Source organism: Archocentrus centrarchus, chromosome 13, assembly GCF_007364275.1.
Source record: "Archocentrus centrarchus isolate MPI-CPG fArcCen1 chromosome 13, fArcCen1, whole genome shotgun sequence".
NCBI classification, from domain to species: Eukaryota; Metazoa; Chordata; class Actinopteri; order Cichliformes; family Cichlidae; genus Archocentrus; species Archocentrus centrarchus.
This window is the reverse complement of record NC_044358.1, coordinates 11,638,122-11,657,871: the sequence shown is the minus strand read 5'-3', so window position 1 is coordinate 11,657,871 and position 19,750 is coordinate 11,638,122. Positions and strand designations below refer to the sequence as shown.

The following is a 19,750-nucleotide window of genomic DNA, read 5'->3' as shown; positions in this document are numbered from 1 at the left end:
AAGCTATAAACCCATCAGCACTGGAAACGCTAAACTAACTCATTATATTTCCCTGCATGAAACAGGACAATATAATGAATTGGACTTTATGTATAATTTGACTAGAAATAATTTAAACACCAGAGAACACAAACTGTATTTGGCTCGAGCAGAGACCAGGAGTGACAGGAGAACAGATCGGATCAGCGTGGAGGATCTCTGGTTACAGCAGTGAGAGGACAGATGGCAAATACAAGAAGATAGACAGACAGGGCGAAGGGAAGGAAGAAGGTGGTTCAACAGACACAACAAAGAAAGAAACAAGACACTCTGGTACCAGAGTTATAACGCACTCTGTTCTCTAGTTGGTCTACCTGCAGCTCACCAGCTGCAGCACAACAACACACCTTCATGTTATTGTGACTGATTCACACAAGCCTGGTTTTAGCACCTGTTTCAGCACTAAACACTGTTTATTGTCTGACTGCAGTATCCAGGTCCAGATTAAACACTGTATTTCACCCTGTTGACCAACGAGAGTGCAAATTATTTCTGTTTGTCTTTCAATACTTTTAGCAGTAGAGACACCCCCCCCGCCCGTTGAAGTCCAAAGCAGCTAAAAACACCTTCACAGCACGCTCCTGCAGGAGGATGGCTGCAGCGCTGTGAGGCTGAGGTTAACAAATACAGTCTGAAAATAATACAGCAGCTGATTCCAGTGTTTAAAAATCAGCTGTGTTTGATTGGATGAGAAGCCTGCACACTCTGCAGCCTTCATGGCACAGAGTGACAGGATAAGGAGGGGGTCATACAGAGATGGGAGTCTCAAAAGCCCGTGATAAGTTGGCTCAGACAGTGTGACCTCTGACCCTTGAGTGGTCAGAGGTTTCTTCACCTTTTGGAGCATCAGAAATGTGAGCAAACACAGCTGAGCATGTTTTCTCTGTTAACATCCTAAACTCGACTAATGCAGCCTTTATCTAAAGGTTTTCACAGCAGCAGCAGCACACACCTCATTAATGTACCTGTGTGTCTCAGTAATTAGAGATACTGTCTCTGCTGAGTTCAATCCTGCTCACATAAAGTGCCTTTTTTTTTCCCCATTATGCATCTAAAGCTGCCCAAATGAAGCAGCTGAGCCCAGGCTGCAGGATCAGCTGTCACTCAACAAGCTTTTTGTTTTTGTTTGACCTCACTGCATCACCTGAGCTCAGCCACTGAGAAGATCAGTGAGCCAAGGCTGTGCACATGTCTTACACTTTAACTGAAACCATTAGGACCCAGGAAGCTGCAGGAGGCTTTGGACCACCACCTCCACCAAATGCTTTGATTGGCACATGCTCCTTCTTGGATAACAAACATCACGGCTCTGATCAGACTCTCGCGACCCCTCGCTGTCGCTCCACCTGCTGCTCAATATGGCTGTCTGTGAGGCTGCAGAATTAGTGCAATCAACAGACACTTCTCTAAGATAAGAACACCTTAAACTGCTCCATCAGTGGTATTCACATGTCTGCAGAAATCTATCCTGAGAGTCACTTTGTCTAAACAGCTTTAGAAACTCATCACTGCCTCATTCACCTGTCACAGTCCTCCAGCGTGGCCGCAGATATGATCTGTGATCTATTCTGGCATCAGACGGGCATTTGCATCATATTTGTTAATCAGGATGTGACCGACACACGGCAGACGAGGCAGCGGGAGGGAACCGGCCACATGGCCATCACTGTAAACGTTTAAGCTGCCAATATTGCAAACAACTGTTCATGATCTCAACCACAATCCCTCCAACACATTAGTGATGAAGGCAACAAGTCAATTGTGTTTCCAGCAGTGGGTTGTGGGGGGGTGACCCTGACTCAGTGATACCTGAATTTTTACCTGCAACAGGTCAAGATGAGCCTTTAATTTTTCACTCTCTAACCCTGAACTAGAAAAAAGGAAAGAAAAGCACTGCAGTCACAAAAGACTCGTTTCTAACATAACTGTGCAAATGAATATAGGCCATATCTAAAGTGTTAAAAACATTATTAATTAATCTAATTTAAAAAAAAAAAAAACTGCCTTGTGCCTTGAAACACTCCTCCCATAAAATGTGTTCATGCAATTTTAATGTAGCAGCTAAAATATTTCACAAATTGGCGAGACTGTCAATAATATGTATCTACTTTTGGATGCAAAAGTTAATTAAAAATGTAAATATAAAAATGTCTATAAAATGAAACATCATGAGTCAGCAGTGATGTAATGTGATAAAACAGTAAACACAAACCATGGAAAGATGTGAGGGGGATAAGAAGACCCCAAAATATTTTCATAGCATTTCTTCATATTTTGTAGACATTTGTGAAATGCATTTTAAAGCGTGCTCCTCCAGAATAATGCTAACCCCTGTATATATATATATTTTTTTTTCACTGGATATTAGAGCTTTGCAGCTGTCTGCACGGCGGTGTGGGTTTTATTTCCCCCCGTTGTGTGTGCTGGGGAGAAATGAGAGGCAGCTCACCGTTGTTGCAGTACTGTAGCAGCAGGTTGGTGCTGTCATACAAGCTCCCGCACGAAGCTACCCGCTCCGACATCCTTCCCTCCTTTTGTTATCTCCTCTGTCCTTCCAACTCTTCCTCCTCTCACTCGGCTCCTTTGTCTTCCTCTCACCTCTTTCCGTCTCTTCTTCACGCAGTCACCGCTTTCTGTCTCATCATACAAACACACTCACGCACGCACGCACGCACGCACTTTTACCTGCCTCAGCTCCCCCGTTACTCACGCTCCCGCCTCACCGTCAGCGTCAAGCGCAGCGTGAGGAACAAACTACACTTCCTCTGCCTGCCGTCACTGCAATAACGCACAGCAGCCACTTCAAATCATTTGGAGGACTCTTGTGATTTTGATTTTAGACTACATAATAATAATAAAGCATAATTTAGATTTTAATTTAAGATTTAAGTTATTTTGAATCACTATAATTACCTTTAATTCCGCTGGTCAGGAGATAAAACTTGCATGTATAGAATGATCTGTTGAATGTGATTAAACTTGGTCCTGAAATATGATTTTAAAGACTTCTTCCCCTCAACGTTAAACTTCTGTCGCCATCTTTGCTTTAAGTGTAACATTCAGGATAGTGTGACGCGTCTGTCTCTCACACAGCTCTGCTCATTCGTCTCTCTGTTAAAGCTTCCGATTATAAGTCTTTGCTCGTCGGCAGAGACACGATGCTCTTATTTTGAAGAGAGAACCGTGTGTATTCCGGTGATAATCTAACTGACGTCTTCCCGGCCGTCTGCCATGTATGCCGCTGTTACTATAGCAACAGCCTCTCCGCCAGCTGTACTCTGAGCAGCGATCATTGGCGGCAGGAAAGATGTACAGTTTGTACCGTGTACACAACTACGAGCTGAATAACAGAGCCCGAGGTTTGTGTGTCTGAGACGGGAAAGCTGATCCCAGGTAGGAGATGAGTTCCTGAATAATTCACCTGCACCGGACGCACGTGCTCACAATTGGTGGCAGAGACCGCGCAGGTGAAAGCTCTTCCGCTGCAGCCTTTGATCAGGCAGGCCCTTCTTTTAGTCACTGTTAACAGCTGTCATCTCTGCATACGAACACTTAAGGCGTGTATTCATTTGTTTACTTATTGTAGACTTTTTCAAATTAACTATTAAATAATGTAGTTAATTGGCCTATTTATTTGGCACGTTTTTTGGGGGGAAAATATTGACCGGAAGTATTAGAAAATAAATCAGAGCGCTTGCATTATTAGTAGAAGATATTAACTGTAAACCTCAGACAGTATTAATAGCTCTCTGTTGGGGGCGGGGCCTACCTGCTGAATCCGTGTCCTTAAATCTTATACCCACCAATGATTGCTGTACACAGTCAGTGATACGCTAATTAAACCTGATTTTAAGGCCATTAATTATGTGCAGTACTTTCTGTGACCTCTGGAGGGCACTCGGCACGTATGTTTCTTCACAATACAAAAGCATGAAAGTATTTAGATACTTTAAAAGTCTAAAAAAAAAAAAAAAGTAACCGTCCTGCCAGCTCATTCTTAAATTAAAGCACATCAGCAGCATTTCATTTATCTAAACCACACACTTTACAGAAAACACCGTTTTTTAATGCAGGCTGTATGTGACAAAAGAAAAACTTTAAAGTTCTGCTTCACAAATGTGATTTGTTTGGTCTGCTTTTTTTTTTTTTAAATAAAATACTTTTCTCACAAAGCCTTAAATGTCTCTTTTAGTCAAAGAACTAACAGACACTTGTTTTAATTGGCACAGGAAAACTTTTTCCTTTTCCCAGTTTCTTTTTATAGCCCTCCACAAACAGACCCAGTTTCCATACAGCCCCTTGGGAAGGTTAATTGCCCACACCTGTCTCAGAACCTCCTCCTGGTCCATGAAGTAATGCAGTCTCAGGAACACCACAGTGGGAGTGGGTACCATTTTTTCCTCAGCTACATGAATACATCACCATTAAAGAGGTTTCAGTTTGTCAGTGTTTGCACGAGTGCAGTCTATTTACATCAACTAGAATAGCAGTACTTAATTATTCAACCTCAAGATATAAGAACAAGCTTCATTATTTTTGACAGGAGGCTGCAGTTGTTTAGTTTTCCTTTAAGGACATCAGAGGCCATATTGAGATGGTTTGTGGGCTGGTTCTGGCCCTCAGGCCTCACTTAGCTACAACCAGAGGTCTCGGCCTGTGGTGGTATGGCTACTTTTTTGCACAAAAAATAAAAATAAAAAGTTTTCACACAAGTTTTGTTTTTAATCACTTTATTAGCAGCAACTGAAAGAACAAACTGCTACAATGTTAAAAAGACAAAAGTAAAAAATGAAGCAGTGATGGGAGAATGTGATATGGAGACAAAAACAATGACATTTTCAAATGCATTTAACAACAATGCTCAACAAGAACAGTTACTACTCCTCTCCTTCCTCCTCTCCCTCACCATCAACAGAATCAACTCCAACCTCTTCATAATCCTTCTCCAGAGCCGCCATGTCTTCTCTGGCCTCAGAGAACTCGCCCTCCTCCATGCCCTCACCCACATACCAGTGTACAAAAGCACGCTTGGCATACATCAAGTCAAACTTGTGGTCAAGTCGGGCCCAGGCCTCAGCAATAGCAGTGGTGTTGCTCAGCATACACACTGCCCTCTGGACCTTGGCCAGGTCTCCACCAGGAACCACAGTGGGTGGCTGGTAGTTGATGCCAACCTTGAAACCAGTCGGGCACCAGTCCACAAACTGGATGGTGCGCTTGGTTTTGATGGTAGCAATGGCAGCATTGACATCTTTAGGCACCACGTCACCACGGTACAAAAGGCAGCAGGCCATGTACTTGCCATGGCGAGGGTCACATTTTACCATCTGATTGGCTGGCTCAAAGCAAGCATTTGTGATCTCTGCTACTGTTAACTGCTCATGGTAAGCCTTCTCTGCAGAAATGACTGGGGCATAGGTGGCCAGGGGGAAGTGAATGCGAGGGTAGGGCACCAAGTTGGTCTGGAACTCAGTCAGATCAACATTGAGGGCGCCATCAAAGCGGAGGGAAGCAGTGATGGAGGACACAATCTGACTGATCAACCTGTTCAGGTTGGTGTAGGTAGGACGCTCGATATCGAGGTTTCTACGGCAGATATCGTAGATGGCCTCGTTATCTACCATGAAGGCACAGTCAGAGTGCTCTAGAGTGGTGTGGGTGGTCAGGATGGCGTTATAGGGCTCCACCACAGCAGTGGACACCTGGGGAGCTGGGTAGATGGAGAACTCCAGCTTTGACTTCTTGCCATAGTCAACAGAGAGGCGCTCCATCAACAGGGAGGTGAAACCAGAGCCAGTACCACCTCCGAAGCTATGGAACACCAGGAAACCCTGAAGGCCAGTGCACTGGTCAGCCTGAGGACAGAAGGGGAAAAGACACTCAGCATGATGCAGTTTTAGCATTTAATTTGAAGAAAACTGCTTTGAATTTACCCACCAGTTTGCGGATCCTGTCCAGAACAAGATCGATGATCTCTTTTCCAATCGTGTAGTGTCCACGGGCGTAGTTGTTTGCTGCATCCTCCTTGCCTGTGATCAGCTGCTCAGGGTGGAACAGCTGGCGGTAGGTCCCAGTCCGCACCTCATCTAGGAAAACAAACAGAATTTAGTCACTTTTAAAAGGGAGTCGCATACTGCACTGTAATATTCAGCCAAAGGTGACAGCACTTACCAATGACAGTGGGTTCCAGGTCCACAAAAACAGCTCTGGGGACGTGCTTTCCAGCCCCAGTCTCGCTAAAGAAGGTGTTAAACGAATCATCTCCTCCTCCGATAGTCTTATCGCTGGGCATCTGTCCGTCAGGCTGAATGCCATGTTCCAGACAATAGAGCTCCCAGCAGGCATTCCCAATCTGGACACCAGCCTGTCCAACGTGGATGGAGATGCATTCACGCTGTGGGAAGAAATAAAGAGAGAGGAAAAAAACAAAAAACAAGACAGGTTACTTAGTTATGTTAATTTTTTAATTAAAAATCAGGATAAAGAAAGGGAAAAAAAAAGGGAGGGGGGCACTAAAAATGTAAAAAAAGAAGAAAAAATCGTATAAAATACTTGAAATAAACCAAAGGAAATGTTTTTAAAATGCCAAATTACTTTGCGCTCGCAGTGGCTCAACGAAGTCTTTAAAAAGAACCAAAAGCAGACCTGCTACGGTCTGACACGTTTCCCGCTACATGGCGTTGCTACGCGACAAGCCCTTCCTTCACCACTAATGACGTGTACCGTTGAAAATTCGAATCGTGCGCCTTTTTCGTCCTGAACCGATTCAACGGAAAACTTTAGCTTGTTCAGAAAGAATAAGTCTTTTTTAATGGATATCACCGCTCCCGTGCACGTATAAAGCGACGCCGACAGGAAATACAATTATTCATTCTGTTAACACTGCTACCACCAAATATACTACAATCCCATTTCCCCACCATTTATCTAAACGAAAACGCGCCGAAACATATCCCCAGGCCAAATAACACAGCCATACCCTCAACTCCTTATATTAAAACCTGCATAACTGAAAGTCACGTTCCGCTCAATGACATCCATGTTCCCGTTCCCGTTTCCACTTTCCGCTTAAAGGAAACGGCTCCTCCGTCGCGCCTAAGAATTGAGGATTTAATTTTAAAAACTGAGAAGCAGTAAGTCGTCGATAACTGAATAATAATATTTTGCAAAGCTTTTTGTTGTTGCTCTTACCATTTTTGCTCTTTGGTGATCAAACTAGAGGATGGCAGGGAAAAACTGGAGAACTCCTACTAACCGACCGTTAAGCGTCGACGTAAGAAGAAGTAATGGCGTAGACAGCGCGTTTGCGCCTGATTTCTGGAAAGGACCAAACCATTTCTTGTAAATGGGGGGAGGGTGGGGTGGCATAGGTCACTGGATGCTTAATTTTAGTCAAAAAAAAGGGAAAAGCACTAAATAAAGCACTAAATTCATTTTTATTGTTAAATAAAATAAAAATATGTTAGTGAGTCTAATAATGAAAACTATTTTAAATGTGTTATCTTTAATCTATCCCCAGTTGCATACCCTTAGAATCGCCCTCACTTCCTAGGGCCGCATTTCTAAAACCTTTTGCATATCGCCCCCTACCGCATTGGATGATAAACCGTGTACAACCGAGGTAATTGTGCTTGAGGCGTTATTATAAAAAGGCAAAAAAAAAAAAAGGACATATTTTGAAGTAAAATCTAAAGAGGAATTTTGCAACACCAAAGATGGTGATTGGAGTATTACTTCCAAGAAAAAAACAGCTTTTTAAATGCTATTCTGAGACAAAGCCAGTACATTTTTAACATGTCTTATTTAAATCAGATTTGACTACTACTACTAGTTTCTACTTTCAAGTATCCAACTAGTAGTTTTAAACGTGTATTTTATCCGAATATAATAGCCTACTCCTTACTGTCCTTTTTGATCCTTCTGTGTGCTTTTGAATCAATACACACATAACAATTTATACAAAAATACTTAACAGATTATTACTTTATCTTAATTCCAAGCAACACAGACCACATATATGGTTATTATTTAGAATTTACCTATGTTATGAATGAGAGTGCTACTCATTTTTTGTGACAAAATGCAATTTAAAAAAAGAAAAATCAATCATAACCAGGATACAGTTGGAAAAAACTCATGTTTATCTCGAACAAATCTAAATGAAGCATGATTTCTGATCATGAAGTAAATAAGAAATTAACCAGATTCAGTCTATATGATTCTGCCCCATTGAACAAATAGCTTATTTGTGCCAGCCTATACAACACATGACTGGCAGTTTTTCTGTGTTTCTTGCATTTGATTCGTGCAGGCTGTGTCTGTGGGCGGGGTTACAGCGTGACGTCAGTGAAAAGATGTGTTGTTTGAATTTGAATGTGTTATTGTTCTTTTCTTGCATGTATTGTTTTTGTCATTTTGTTTCCACTCATTGTCCTGTCAATGTCCAAACTCACTATTAAAAATAGCTTAGAAAAAAAATATTACACTTAACATCAAACATGCAGAAAAACCCTCAGTGCGGCTGCGCTAACTACGTAGCTTTGTTATGGGCACGTGACCTCGGGTTCTCGCTCAGCGCCAACTTGTCGAGTTGTTACTGGTAATTGCTAGAACTGATGAAATATCGAGTAATACACCGTGTTGACGTTTGACTCAGAGGCATATCAGTAAAACTTTAGCTTTTTTTTTTTTTTTATCAGTGTCAAACTCTCCTCACCTGTTTAAACACCTGGCTGACGTTAAAGTTGGCAGTAGCGAAAATAACTGAACGAGGAAGAGCTTCGAGCGACCGACACCGCTGACCGTGAGTTTACTTTTGTCCCCACTGATGGGGCTGTAATTTTAGTTTAGGGGCATTTTATTCCTAAATAATACAATGTTGTGTTTGTCAAAGAACAATCAGCATAAAGTTTATGATGAAGCTTCTGAGTGTCTTTAAACGGACTTGCAGCCTTTAACGTAAGTTGCTAATTTTAGACTCCATAACTGTTCAGTTAAAATAACTTTAAGCGGAGGGATATCCTTCTTACATATTTGTATATTTTTCTTCTCTGGGTCACGGTGTTGGGGTTGGGTCATATCTGAGCCTCTGTGAGGCGGTTGTATATGTCCCCTGTGTCAGTGTGCCTGAACAGCGAAGAGATATAGGCCAAGGGAAGGAGCAGTCCTCGGCCTTTAATAATCGATATCATTTAAAATTCTTAGGTGTGCTCTTAGATATCAGCAAGCGTCGACTCTTAACATAAAACATAATAAAACGGGACAAACGAAGGTATTATTTTTCTTATAAAGGCTGCGGAGTCTCATAAGTGTGTGAAAGAGGACTTAATCTTAACCACTTAATCTTCTGCATTTCTTTCTGATTTCTAGCCTTTCTCTAATAACAGAAATATATTTTTCCTGTAAATGTCCAGTGGTCAGATTTAATAACTAGATGTTATGGTAACCAAAAATGAGTGAAAAATAATCAGACACTGTTTCTTCCTAAGTTGTTTTCAGAATGCGAAACAGACAGAGGGGATCCCACCTGGGCCTGCTGCTCCTTGCCTCCCAGGTGTTTCAAATGGGTCTGGACAACATCCCTCCCATCACTCTGGCTGTCCTGGCTCTCAATGTGTACCTTTACCTGTTCCCTGCTGCGCCACTGTTACAGGTAGTTCACGAACACAGCTCTGCTGACAAAGACAGAGTCCATTTTTATCCTCTCGCACAAAAATAAAGCAGGAGGATATCATCTGTCTGGGAGGTTTTGCCTCTCCGGTCTACAAACTCCAAAACCACAGGGAGTTGAGCCATGAAATTTGGCATATGCGTTCTTTACTCTTCAAAGATCTGCAACATGATGTTCATATTCCTGGATGTTTAGTACTCTTTGTACATTTTGGCTGTGCTTTTCAGAAGTGGTGAGTAAACATCACGGATGATTTCAAGTTGCTAATGATATGCAGCCTTTCTCATGATTGGCTTAGCCTAATCATCTGGTCATATTGTGTGTGATTGGCTATACCTACTTGACCATTATTGACCTGCATGAAGAAAGACGGGATTCCCCATATGTAGCAGCTGACCTCGGTCACTGAACAGCTGGCAGCAGCTGACACAGAGAAACTGGAGAATCCCAAATTTGTAGGGAAAGATTATTTATAGTAACATCAGTTCTAGGCTGCAGCCTTATTGATAAGCCTGTGATGCCAACTTCTGATTGGATGAGCACTGTAAATGGTACAGGCTGCAGTTCATCAGTGAGCAATATAAAGCCATACCTGCTGCTCAGCAAAACTGCTCAAACATCAAGAACGTGGTTGCCTTATGATTATAGTGATGTTGTACATAATGCATTAACATCAGCAGATTTTGTAGTATGGGTGCATTATGTACTAATATTCCTGTACACACATGAGTATAATATGATGTGAATAACTCATAAGTATGCATTATATCTGGCTTATTGTTATAGATTATATAAATAGAAAGACATTATGTAGCATACACCCTGGACCAAATTTGTTGTCCATGGAAATTTTTTGTTTCTGTTCTGTTTACCAAAAAGTATTTGTAGAAATGTTAAAGATAATCACAGAACATCGGTCTTTTACAGCATGCTTAATATTGTTTGGATTTAATGAGTATTAATATCGAAAACATATTTTTGCTGGAATCTGTATCATATCTTTACTAACTCAGGGGTGACTAAAAGTGTTTGGATAAAAGTTTACAGCGAGGCCTCCAAATTAGGGCAGGATAGTTTTGCAGAGGGTAATAAGACATTTATGAACTGAGGCTTTAATCTTATCCTGACTTCTACGTTTATTTAATATTTTCATTAATTGTGGGAGGATATGCCCATCAGTGATGCAGGGTTGATCACTGGCACTGCTCCAGGCTGTGAATTTGTTTTTTTCTGCGATGGCTCATTTTAATGTAACTCTAACAAAAGTGGATTAGTATTAATTTGCCATAAGGTTTAGTATTTTGTCTTTAGTGCAGAAGGTTTGAAATAATTGGTTTCAAAGTGTTTTCTGTTAGAAACTAATAATAAAAAAGTATAATTACAATAATAGCAAAGTTGTTTTTTAAGTAAAAATGCAGAATACGCAGCTCTCCTGTTAACTAATGTTTAAAGATACTTTTTTTTGCCTGTTATGTTTCTGTAGTAAATGGAAAAATAAAAATTCTATGAACTATTGATTTCCCAGGCCTGTGTGAGTGTACAGCAGGCCTACTGGTTTCAAGACTGGCGCCGACTCCTGCTGTCCCCGCTGCACCACGCAGATGACTGGCATTTGTACTTCAACATGTTGTCCTTCCTCTGGAAAGGAAGCAGGCTGGAGCGGCGCCTGGGGGGGGCCTGGTTCGTTTACCTGCTGTCGGTCTTCTCTCTGCTCACCGGACTGATCTACCTGGTGTTGGAGGCGTTGTTAACAGAGCTCACGCAGAACCAGTCCTACAGCATGGAGTGTGCTGTTGGCTTCTCAGGTATAACTCATGAGGGAAAGTTCTATGATGCTTTTGTACTGTAACTAATACAGAAGGTTGGATCATGCTGGAAAAAAATACACATGGCAACATCTCCTTATTCCTGCGTATTAATCTTTGTAATGATCGTCTTTCTAGGTGTCCTGTTTGCTTTGAAGGTGCTCAATAACCATTACTACCCTGGAGGTGTGACCTATGTGATGGGATTTCCTGTGTCTAATCGCTATGCTAGCTGGGTGGAGCTGGTGTTTATCCACCTGACATCACCTGGGTGAGTTACCTGCCAGTTATTTGTATCTGTAAATTCATCAGGATCCTGGATTTACTGCTCAGATCAGCTATAGAGATACCAGTGTGAACAGTCCTAATGCACACAGCAGGTACCAGCAGTGACCCATGCCACGAGGGGACCACTTCATTGTAACTTTCTTTAGTGTGACAAACACTAAAAAGTAGAGAGCGGATTAAAGAGGGAGGTGCCTGTGAAGCTAGAAGCATAAAAACACAGCAGGATGTTTAACACGAAGGACGACTGTAGCTCAGAGATCAAAGAAGCACTGAAGTACAGTTACTGAACAGAATCAGGTATTTGTGTACTGCCTGAAATGACCAAACTTTTTTGATTATATTTTGGTATCAGTCAGTATCCACAGAGGGGAAGGCAACATGATGGTAGTTCATGCTTTGAAGTGATGATGTTCATATTCTGTGAGTCGACTTCCCGCTGATCTAATGCTGCTCCGGTCAAGTCTCCCGTTTTGGCCGGGAAATTCCCGTATTTTACCCCTCTGTCCCGCGTCATCCCGTATTTTTATTTTCCCGTATTTTTTCCTGTATTTTCAGTTTTCAGTTTTTTTAAAGCATTCCTGTGCCGCTCCAAACTGAATTGGCACTATCACTAGGTTAGTGCCGACAGTGGGAACAACCCCGTAAAAACAGCTGGACCTCAGTTGGGCTCAGTGTTGCCAACTTAGCATTTTTTGTTTGTTTGTTTGTTTTTTGCCCCATAAAGCGATATAGCGACAGTGAAATCCTCCGCTGTCACCATGTTTTGTGTACACACAGCCTTCTTACTGTTTTGTATGCTTTGGCATTGCTCAGACCTCACTTTGTCTCCACCCTCCAACCCCCGAACCTCACTTAAACACCGAGCCTGCCCGCCCGCTCCCATCCCCGGTCCTCGCTTCGACCCTTATCAACCTTTGAGACAGCCGACAGTGAGTTTTCTTACACACGTTGGCAACAATGGCCCAGATAAAGGAGGAGAGTTGAACTTAGCTAGCAGTCTCACCCCACAGTGTTTTCATTAAATTTGATATTCTAACAGTAAACAATACGGGACAAAACTGATCTATGTAATGTGGGTCTAGGCAAAGCATTAAAGTTATTAAGTTATTTCATAAAGTTTATTTTAAGTTCCAAACATATTTATGGTGTTTTTTCTTCACTTTTTGTCTCTCCAAAGATGTTTTTCCTCTCCTGCAGCCTCGATTGCAACTACAGTACATCCAAATGTACAATTATGCAAATTAGGTGATGACGTCATATAGTGACCTCTATTTTCAGCAGCGGAAAATTTCCCGTGTTTGTAAATACATAACTTGACAGGTATGGTTCGGACGCATCCTTAAACTGAGGGAAATTTCTTCCACTCGCTGGTGTGTGATTAGTGCACGGTTAGACAGGATTACTTTCAGTTCCTGTTGTTTAAGGCTTTAAATCACAGTGCCCACTAGATGGCAGTGTTCGATTAAACAGCAATGAATCTGTGCCTTCCTTTTTCAGGACCTCTTTTGTTGGTCACCTGTCAGGTATCCTGGTGGGTCTGCTCTACACCACTGGACCACTGAAGAAAATCATGAAGAAATGTGCAGGTCTGAATTATTACCTTTCTATAAACTTAGCACCCTGTATGAGTTCAGGTTTCACTGAATCAAGTACTGTGTTCAGCTCAGGGAGCTTCAGGAGTAGCTCAGATTTAGATTATTTAGTATTTGTTAATATGTGATAGAACACTGGAGTCGGCTCTGAGTGTTAATCCACGCACAAACGTTTGTTAGTAACACTGTTTAAACTGAAACAATCTGGGAGCCCTTCGGCTGGTCTGAGGTCTCACCCTCTGGGGGAGGCTGCGGTGTAGCTGTGAGATTTTCACGAATATGTGATTGGTCAATATTAAAGAATACATCAAGCTTCCATTATCAAAAATCTCACCTACAAATACCTTATATTTATATAGAATAAAACTCTGCATATATTTTCACCAGAGTTTGTGACATCGAATGGAAGTAACTCGCAGCCCCGTGCGTACCACACATCTTCAGGCTTTTCAGGTATGAGAGCACGTCCAGAAAATGACTGTATTGAATAATATATTGTGGGCTTTGTAGACGAGAACAAGAGTATACAATGTGTCAGAGTTTGCATTGTGTGTATGTGTGTCTCAGGCTATGCTGGCGCTGCTGGAGGGCACTCGGGGAGCTATCAGTATGCTGCAGGTAACGCAGCAGATTATACCGCGTCTTATACAGGTGGGCTGACAGAGGAGGAGCAGTTAGAGGCAGCCATCAGAAACAGCCTGAATGACGGAGGTAAGAGAGAGTTTTGATGAGTGGAAATGGGTTAAGGTGACACAAACAATTTAAATTGATCTTCAATTATAAACTCCTAAAATATATACATCTAATTTTCTTTCTTTGTATTTTTTTGTAGGTCAAAGCAGGCAGAGAGACGCTCCCCCTCCTTATGGTTTCCACCTCTCCGAAGATGCCAGAGCCGAGGAGGTCAGGCAGATGAGACTGAGGAGGTTTGACAGATGAACGTCGGGCAGCAGCAGAGAAGAAGAATGTTTTCCTGAGAAGTCTGTTCCAGATGCTGCTTCCACAGGCTGAGGATGATGGTCCTGAATAAGCAGGTCCAACATCCCAGTCTGACACGTTCAGGAGCTCTTTGTTGTGTGGTTGTTGTGTTAAGGTGGCAAGCTGCAGAAAGCTGCTTTGATGTTAAGTAAGAGTTCAAAGACTAATGAGCAGATTAGGTTCTGAACTGTGCGATGACACTGAGGATGATTTCAGATGCACGTTGTGCCTAAAGTCAGTATTTGAATGGGAGAAATGCAGTTTTGTTTGCAGAGCGTTGTGTTTACTGCAGTCTGCTTGTCTTCTTTCTGTTTTTATAAATAAATCAAGTTCTGATTAAACCGCGTTCAGGTGTTGACTGTGACGTCGAGCACACGTTCATGTTCAACAACAGAGAATAAAATAAGAGTTATGAGCCACGAACGCTAAACTTCCAAAAGCTGTGATTATAAAGTCTTAAAGAGTCTCCATGATGAAATCCACTGACATCTGAAACACAGTGTTACAGGAGCTATCCTGGAGGTAAGCAAGACTTACAATTTTAAGATATTACTGAACTACAAAAGGCAAAAATGAAGCTGCTATTAAATTTTAAATGATGCGTTTTTTTCTTCCCCTGAGATCCCTTTAAATTTTAACGGGCCAGTATTTTAATAAAGTTCAGTAGAAATAGCAGCAGTGCCTCACGATGCTTTTGCACTTGAGGAAACTTTTTATGTCAAATCGTCTTTCATTAGGTGACCAAAATATTCCAAATATTTTTAAGTTTTGCTATTTATTTTTTACTGAAGTTTATAAATGTTACTTTTTGATGCACATAACATCTGCTTTCATGGCTGCCTGGTGTGCCTGCGTAATCGTACACCTCATAAATATTGCACCATTTTGAGTTGAAATAATTTGTGCATACCTGCAAACATACAGCTGAATGACATCATGTTAATATTAAATGTTTTTATAGGAAAACAATGGAACAACCTTTTTTAACAAATCAGACACCATAATACTGTAACCTGTTTGATGCTGTCTGCGAGCAAAGTTAAGACAGGGACGTCTAAGAAGTGCATCGCTGCCTCAGATTTCCCCTAAAACCCTGAGGCATTATGGGAAGTAGGACAGCTTAAAAATTAGAGCTAAGAAACTCAACGGGCCGAACATCAGCCCACATGGGTCGAAAACCATTTTATTACAGTAGATTTGATAAAGTCTTGGCAGCTCGAGTAGGGTGCAGGGGTCAAAAGGTTGGGCGTTACACGTCCAGGCTCACTGTCACAGTAGGCGGATTGATTTTTTTATATCAGCTGTATGCTGACAGTTTACATAGTTTGATTTTTGCAACCTGCCAAGAGGAGCGTGGGAGCTGAGTGGAGCAGAGGGGGCCTGGCAGAACATGAATGGGGGAGGCTGAAGAGTGACAGAGGGGATGACAGGATGGGGACGAGGATGAGGAGGATGAGTTGTCTGTGTGGAACACGGGTGCACATTAAAGGCAGTTCTTGGCATGTTGGCGGTTCTGTTTCAGTTCGTCATCTCACATCGCACCTCCTCTGTTAACAGATCTGACTGCTTGGTTGTGTGAGGAGCTCCACCTGCTGTGACACTGTCACTGAGCATTAGAGACGAAACCGTGAAAGCTCTCCTCTCCTGATTCATGCATGGAGGCTGAGCTCAGCTGAGGTTCAGTGATATTTACACTCAAACCAGATCATCTTGAATCAAGGACTTTTGAAAGGTATTAGATGGATTTTTAAAAAATAATTTTACGTATACTTTGTGGCTTCTCAGCCATATGTGCCTGATAGAATAGAATAGAATAGAATAGAAAAGAATGCCTTTATTGTCATTATACAGGATGTACAATGAGATTGGAGGGCCACTCCTGTTCAGTGCCATGCAATGGAAAGTCAAACACTCTAAAATAAAAATAACAATATAATAATCTAATATAATCTAAAAATATACAGAAAACACAATGTATAATATATACCGAAAATAAGAGAATGTATAAAAATATATACGTTGTAAAAAAAATTAAATAAGTGTATACACAGAATAATGAAGATGTGAGTATTGCAATAGATCACCAATAGAATAAAAAAACTGAATGTTTTTCCTGTTATTTAGGAGAGTAGATTTTTAAACTCTTCATCACTGGTGATGAGTTGGTGCAGGTGGCATGAGAAGATGCTGGATAGGCCTGGTGTACCCAAAAGCATAGTGAGGATAAGCTGGGAACATCTGGCAGAGACCCCGGTCCATAAGATCCTCATTTCCTGTCTCTGGCAGACGTTCAAATGCATTTCGAGGGAGGCTGGGGACACTGAGTGGACCATGTTCTGCACCTCCGTTGCTGAGGTTGCTGCAAAGCTGTTGGTACCTATGGTGGCAGTAATCCCAGAACTAGGTGGTGGACACCAGAGGTGAATGGAGCCGTCAGGCTGAAGAAAGAGTCTCCCTTTCAGTCCGCCTCAAAGTGATTTTGGCAAACCATCAGACAACTCAGGAGGGGAAGCGGTGCTTCACAGGGTGCGCCAAAAAATAATGACACGTGAGGGATTTTTTGCAGTTTAGAAGAAAAAGTCCCCAAAAGTTATATTTTATTTTGTTAAGCCACATCAATGTTCCATACAAGTACAATCCATCAATTTTTCAATACGTCTGCCCTCTGCACTGATCACAACCTCTAAAGGATGTCAGAAGGAGCGGCAGGTTGTCTGAATGTACATCTCCACATCTCCACATCTCCTTCGGCCAGTCGTTTAAGATGGCTTTTGCTCTTTTGAGCCGTGTCTCTTTTTGCTGCCGTGTTAGTGTGGGACTTGGACTACTGGAAGTCATTTTTAACTATGGATGTGTTACTGATTTTGGGGTCAGCAGCCATCCTTCTCATGATCTTATGGGGTTGGTCCGTATCCTCTGACCTTGTTTGTAATGCACTCGACCCTTACTGACTTCTTCCTACCACAGCCAGCTTTTCTGTCAGCACTCCCGGTGAGTTCCAGCTTTTTCTTGACACCATAAACTGTCTTGATATCCCCAGCTGTCTGGATATGGCTGTCACTGTCAGTCCGGCAAGCAGCAAATCAGGAACTGCTTGAGTTTTGGTTTTGGTGGTGGTTCTCCTGTTCAAGAAGTGGGGCCCGATGGTGTGCTCCAACTATGGGGTCATCACACTCCTCAGCCTCCATGGAAAGGTCTGTGCCAGGGTTCTGGAGAGGAGAGTCTGCCCATTATCAAACCTGACCGCGGAACGTTGGACCAGCTCTTAATCCTCTCCAGGATATTTGAGGGGTGGGAGTTTGCCCAACATGTCTTTTATGGACTTGTAGAAAGCATTTGGCCATGTCCTTCGGGGCAGCCTGTGGGGGTGTATGGGTTATCTGGCCTGTTGTTCACTGTACAACCGCAACAAGAGCTTGGTCCAGAAATGCCAAAAATGAGCTGGAAGAGGTGGCTGGGGTGAGGGAAGTCTGGGCTTCTCTGCTTAGACTGCTGCCCCGCAGCCCGAACGTTTGAAATGCCATCCTTCAAATACAGTTTAAAACCACTGGTGACCAAACACACAGTGTCTCTTTCAGACAGAAACATGTAGGAGGCTGAAGTACTTGGTAGTGACTGGCCTAACATACCCTTCAGCTCTCTGACTGTGCTTATTAGCCGTGCAGTGCCACCCCACTAATGCATGCTGCATACCCACTCTGATCCACTAGAAAAGAAACACCCACACCGGTCAATCCGGCGTGAAGGTCAATTTGTCTTTGCGTCTGCCAAAGTCAGCTGAGATCACAATACACTCCCACGGGACCAGTGCCACGGCATAAATGAAATAAGCTCATGTTAAAAGAGGAAGCTCTAATTTTTTTGGAGGACTCTTCCCCCTCTCCACAGCACAGTGATTAACTTCATCATACTCAAATCCTGCTCAGCAACTCATAAAGTCTTGTGGAGAATGGTATTAACTCGTGCAGAGGTATAAGCCCAGGGCTAACTCTTAGAACAGTTATATCACCCGTGTGCCAGTGTTACAAACTGGGGTTGATGACTAAAGAAACTTTCCGCACTATTTATAGGATAATCTTGTGAAATCCCCCCCTCATCACCTCAAGCCCACCCTTAACCTCACACAGCTCTCCTGCTGACTTTGTTCCCAGACTCTACTCCGTCTCCTCTGCCCCGCAGTGGAATAATACCAAACACCCTTTTTCACAGTCAACAGTCCTGCACACCAACGCAGGTATTTTTAGTTATTTCAGGTATAGAAATAATGAGCATAAAGATTTCCTGCTTTAGGAGTTGTGTGCAGGAGATGTTTTGATATGGGGTCAATCAGAGAATATGAATGGGTTTGGACTGTTACGTCTGGCCTTTTTCATGCAAACATTACCCTCACACTGACAGAAAGGTAGAAGAAACTTTTGAGATGGAAGATAATGAATTTATACAATGTGCAAATGCTAATACGAGGAAACTGTCCTTGTCCTGCACATGTTTCTTATACAGCACACAATACATTAAACCCAATAACTCTATTTCAGTATTTTGTGAAGATAACAGAACTTATATTCTGCAGCAGGCTAATGTATCAGTGCTCATGATTATATGAATATGTGATGCATGCATTATGCGCACGTGTACATTAGAGTGGTTTTCCAAATGTGAAACTGAACCTTTATGTTGAAATGCTGCCCGCCCAGTGTTAGATTTCATTTTTCCCTTGTATGTGCTCAAATCAGTCGGCACTGTTGGAGCAGCCAGGGGTAGAAAATGTAGTGCACACTCTAAAGATAGCGAGATAAATAAAGCAAACATAAACACTGACAGACACATAAAAACATGGAATTGATTGGATCCCCGGAGCACAGCCAGCCTTAGAGTCTTTATTCTTTTTCAGGGGTGATATTTAGTTCAACTTGTCTGCTTCAGCCCCGAACTGTCCACCACTTGACTGGCTTCTCGACAGCAACTTGAGGGGCTGACAAGAATCCTTGAGCAGAGCCTATCACACTCACTCATTCAACTAATATCAGTTCAAATCTACTCTCACACCTACCTTTTTTTTTTACCCAGTTGCCTTCTGTGCTGCTGTCACAGTCTCCCCCTTTTACATTCCTCTCTTTTGTTCTCTCCTGCATTTCAGCATTCCTCTCTCCACTGCTTTAGGAATATTTTTCCCTTTGAATTTTGATTCCTCCCCAGTGTCTCTCCACCCACCTTTTCAAAAAACTCTCTTTTCTCCTTTCCTCTCTGCATCTTTGCTTCCCCCTGTGCATCTCACTGATGCTCTTCTCTCCTTTTTCCCTTGATGTTTCTTTCCGTTTGTCTCTTGATTCGTCTCACACAATCTAGCGTTGGTTTTGAACTCACTATACCTACTCTTT

General features: G+C 42.3%; 3 protein-coding genes across 7 annotated transcripts in view; 1 reads left to right on the top strand and 2 right to left on the bottom strand.

Moving 5' to 3' along the window:
* Window positions 1–3,261, bottom strand: part of eml2 (EMAP like 2) — a 29,663-nt gene extending 26,402 nt beyond the window's left edge. The window contains 2 exon segments of the mRNA XM_030744342.1: window positions 2,489–2,817; window positions 2,953–3,261. Coding sequence (XP_030600202.1) covers window positions 2,489–2,561 — 73 coding nt within the window. The 5' untranslated portion in view covers window positions 2,562–2,817; window positions 2,953–3,261.
* A 25-nt stretch (window positions 3,262–3,286) lies between these two features.
* On the top strand, window positions 3,287–14,713 carry LOC115790547 (rhomboid-related protein 4). Of its 5 annotated transcripts, XM_030744345.1 has the most exons (9): window positions 8,507–8,638; window positions 8,739–8,842; window positions 9,528–9,691; window positions 11,235–11,514; window positions 11,653–11,785; window positions 13,300–13,388; window positions 13,782–13,847; window positions 13,962–14,105; window positions 14,227–14,713. In XM_030744345.1, exons 3-9 carry the CDS (start codon window positions 9,539–9,541, stop codon window positions 14,331–14,333), a joined length of 972 nt encoding a protein of 323 aa, XP_030600205.1. In that variant the 5' UTR covers window positions 8,507–8,638; window positions 8,739–8,842; window positions 9,528–9,538; the 3' UTR covers window positions 14,334–14,713. The 5 variants fall into 5 exon arrangements, with proteins under 5 accessions (XP_030600207.1, XP_030600205.1, XP_030600204.1 ...); XM_030744347.1 differs by lacking the exons at window positions 8,507–8,638; window positions 8,739–8,842 and adding an exon at window positions 3,287–3,432; XM_030744344.1 differs by having other exon boundaries at window positions 8,542–8,842.
* Window positions 4,753–7,378, bottom strand: LOC115790546 (tubulin alpha-1B chain-like). Its single transcript, XM_030744343.1, has 4 exons — window positions 7,231–7,378; window positions 6,211–6,433; window positions 5,977–6,125; window positions 4,753–5,894 (listed from the first exon to the last, which is right to left on the bottom strand). The coding sequence occupies exons 1-4, from the start codon at window positions 7,231–7,233 to the stop codon at window positions 4,917–4,919; spliced, it is 1,353 nt and encodes a 450-aa protein (XP_030600203.1). The 5' UTR covers window positions 7,234–7,378; the 3' UTR covers window positions 4,753–4,916.
* Window positions 14,714–19,750: the final 5,037 nt, after the last annotated feature.